The sequence below is a fragment of the Alosa pseudoharengus genome, unplaced genomic scaffold, assembly GCF_046254945.1.
Source record: "Alosa pseudoharengus isolate Yale_2024_CS ecotype anadromous, Long Island Sound unplaced genomic scaffold, YU_APseudo_1.1 YU_APseudo_1.1_scf_13, whole genome shotgun sequence".
Taxonomy (NCBI): Eukaryota; Metazoa; Chordata; class Actinopteri; order Clupeiformes; family Clupeidae; genus Alosa; species Alosa pseudoharengus.
Genome location: NW_027468598.1, coordinates 28,586,482 through 28,590,491, shown reverse-complemented (window position 1 = coordinate 28,590,491; position 4,010 = coordinate 28,586,482). Strand labels below are relative to the sequence as shown.

The 4,010-nt window shown below is 39.8% G+C and overlaps 1 protein-coding gene across 1 annotated transcript; it reads left to right on the top strand.

Moving 5' to 3' along the window:
- Positions 1-1,252: 1,252 nt before the first annotated feature.
- LOC143121239 (vitelline membrane outer layer protein 1-like) lies at positions 1,253-4,010 on the top strand. Its single transcript, XM_076281616.1, has 4 exons — positions 1,253-1,333; positions 2,788-2,924; positions 3,337-3,446; positions 3,618-4,010. The coding sequence occupies exons 1-4, from the start codon at positions 1,291-1,293 to the stop codon at positions 3,904-3,906; spliced, it is 579 nt and encodes a 192-aa protein (XP_076137731.1). The 5' UTR covers positions 1,253-1,290; the 3' UTR covers positions 3,907-4,010.

Genomic DNA, 4,010 nt, shown 5'->3' with positions numbered 1-4,010 from the left:
CCCTCAAGACATAATTGTCCTCTAAAAAATTGTCACCCCTAGGAAGTCTTATTAACAATATTACACTATTCATAACTGAGTCATCTCCCCCATATGGACACAGTCCAAGCCAGTCTATTGGTGAAGATATGGGCCCTTTCAAGAGAGTTCCATTATCAGCATCATAGTTGGCCCCACAAGACTTCCTTTTTAACATTCCATATGTTATCTTAATGCAGAGGAAGTAGATTGGGGCCCAAATAGAATGTTCAAGCATTGTTTTTGTTTACCTTGTTGAAAGGGTCTATTGGACACTCCATGACCCTACTCCCACTGCTTCTCTGCCCAGACCCCTAACTATCAAAATGTTATGATATGTGTGTAGAGTTAGGCTATGTAAAAACAAATATAATCTATGCTCTGCCAAGGTATGTGTTATGGTGTTAAGTCAGGTATGTGTTATGGTGTTAAGTCAGGTATGTGTTATGGTGTTAAGTCAGGTATGTGTTATGGTGTTAAGTCAGAGGATGATGAGGGCCGTGGTAGCTTCCTTTATGAGGTCTGGCAGCTTTGACGACATAAAAACAATACATTATACACATACAGTATGATAAAGCAATACGATATGAAAAAGCAATTCCTTCTGTGTAATGTGCATGGATATGTTCAAGTTCAAGTTCAAGAAGTTTATAGTCATGTGCTCATAAAAGGAATTATAAGTAATGACATTCTTGTGCTCAAGAGCCAGCTCAACTTTAAAGAATAAATACGAACATTTGAAAATTATCAGACTAATGTACCTATAAATGTATTTACGGTATGGATGTGCTATCTTTCCTGCCACACTTGGCCCTGTTTGAGCTTTATTACACAATCTTGGTCCGTCCAGTATTGCACTGTTCTAACATTCATGGACTCCCCCATGCTGCAAAACTACCCACTGGCCTTGTTTGCTTTCTATTACACGATCTTGGTCAACCCAATATTGACCTGTTTTCACGTTTTAACATGATCTCCCCTTCATTATCACAGGCACTTGCGCAACACAATGGTGTGTTGCACCATGCACTATCAGCTCGCTGGACTCCCCCAAATCACTGGATCACCAGGGAGATGCAGCACTTGCTACAGGGGCCAGGGAGCTTGGGAGGCAGGCCTTATTTCACTATAAAGAAGGCGGCAACCCAATCACAACCTCAGAATGACCAGAAGCTGTTCAGCATTCACATCTCAGAACCGTCCAATCAGAACTGTGTGGCGGCTACTGTACTCACCATAACAGCCAGTTTAGTCAGGAAGAATCGACTCGTCATGGCCAAGCCAGTGTACCGGAGGGCAGAACTGTGGCAGATGGGTAAGATATCTTTTTTCAGATCACTGCTTTTTCACGTATTCATATATATTTTATACACCAGCGTAACATGGTCATGTTTCTCGTTTCTCCAAAGAACTGTTTTATCCTGAGACTGCTTTTTTTCACTTCTTTTAGTTTTAACTGATAAGAATTGTGTCCTCTGAAACGTGCCATTGCTCCAGCCTTTTTCTCCTCAAAAGTCTTTCCTTCTGTCTCAGTGACAGTCTACTCTCCATACAGGTGCTTTATATATCATGGAGTTGTAATTTATGGTGGCTTTCAGGCATAAGTGTAATCGAAGCAATTAGTCAGTTATATCTGCTGACTGTGTGAGGCCCAGTACAAACAGATTGAGACCACACATCCTCTGTTAACTGCAGTCTATCCAATAAGTCTAGGTAGGTGCTGTAAAACATATGGGAATTTCATTAATGGTTATTTTCGGGTAGAAGTGTATCTCAGGCAATGAGTCAGTTAATGCTGCATTCCGACAACTCAGATGTCAGAGGCCAGACAGTTATAACTTGAAATAGTTTATACCTGAAAATGGTGGCTTTCAGATATAAGTGTAATTCGGGCAATTAGTCTCCTGAATACTGTGAGGCCCAGTACAAACAGACTGAGAGCACACATGCTGTGTTAAACGCAGTGATTTTATTTTACATAATTGTACTATTTATGGATTTCTCTAGCAATTACATTTAATGTGTCTCTATGCTTTTGGTACATGTTACTTTACATTCAATACTATGTGTAAATACCATGTCATTACATTAATTGTAAGCTTGATTATTAATATTAATCAACAATATAATTACATAACACAAATTCTGAATAGAATATAGAATAGTTGAATACTTTGCTTAGGACAAGACCATGTGTCAAATATCCACTGATCCATCATTTGTTGTGACATGTGGGACAATAAAGTTAATGTAGCCTGTGTGTATATGCAAACATTTGAGAAATCTTAGAGGGTTTGAATGGATCACAGCAGGTTCCAATATCAGCCGCTGTCAAGTTTAACATGAACTTAGAATGTCTCTTTGCCACTCAGCGTTCTATCAAGAAAGTGATGTAAATGTAGTCCCACTATATCATCCAAACACATTCGGTTATGGAGTCAACATTCCATTGTGGTTAATTGCAATAAAGCCTTTAAAAAATGCACTTCTTGAACAATGAAATAATGTTTAAACTACATTAACAATACAGAAACTTGAGGAACATTGTCAACACTATTTAAAAGTATTTTTGTAAGTCTATTTGATTAGTAAAAGCCTCATTCTAACTAAAAACAATTTGTTGCAATTACAAAATCACTTTGCATTTCAACTTCTATTCCAACTTACAGTGTTGTTTTTGCCTGTATTCCATGTAGATTTATATCAGCCTGCACAGTTTCTTTCTTCCAGTCATGACAATAAAAACTGCAAACCTTCCTGTACACACAGGTCTGCTCATCTTGTCCCTGGTGTCTCACTCTGAGGGATCTACAATCATTGAAGTTGAAAACGGAGGAGATTGGGGTGGTTGGCAAGAAGTTAAGATGTGTCCTACAGACTTCTATGCTAATGGATTCAGCCTGAGGGTGAGGCTCAATCCGCTTTAACTTCTGTTAGACACGCCAGTAATCCATATGTGATTGGATCTGGGAAAACCCATCACATGGTGAAATTTCACCAACTTATGATTCTGATTTCTGACATCCAGGATTTTGCGAGGATGGTATCCAGGATGTTGCTAGAATGGTATCAGAATCTTGGTTGCAACCTTAAGTTGGGGAACTTTCACCATAGAGGGTTGAAACAGACCAGAAATCAAGGATGTTTGATTTCACCAGTATTTTTATCTTTGCAAGTGTAAAGAAAAGGTACATAATTACCGTTTGTACTGGCATTGTTTATGTTGCATTCATCACATGTCAAAAATCCCAACCTCGATCAAGATGGCGGCGACTGGAACTAAACCAACTGGATAACTGACAAACTACTGTCCCTTAGGTGGAGAGGTCTGTGGGAAAGCATGATGACACAGCCCTCAATGGAATCCGTCTGTTCTGCAAACACATAACTTATCCGATCGAAGATATAATGGTGGAATCACCAGGACAGTAAGGCTATCCTATAATATACTTATCATATCGTCCTACCATCCTATATTATATAATCATATCTTTTTTACATAATGGCTCTTTATCAATATAATCAATTCAATTGTTGTTCAAATGAAATCCTTAAAAAAGGCACATTTTGTGTGTGTGTCTGTCTGTCTGTATGACTAGCTGGGGGGATTGGACTTCAAAGCAAGCTTGTGGATCTGGATATCTGGATTCCTTCCAACTGCGTGTGGAGGCCCGTCAGGGCAAGGGAGACGACACAGCCGCCAACAACATGAACGTCCACTGCAGCAGTGGAGATATTCTCCATGGTGACGGCACAGGCTGGGGGAGCTGGGGCAGATGGAGCTCAAGATGCCCAAACGGGGTATGTGGTATGCAAGTCAAGGTGGAAGGGCCACAAGGAAGGGGTGACGACACTGCCCTCAATGATGTTCGAATGATCTGTTGTTAATACCTTGCAGATGCATATATAAAGATACAAAAGGTTGTTAGTAAAACCCCCTGTTAGAACTAAACATGGTGAAGAAGCTTTAAGCTGCTATGCAGTTCAGCAAA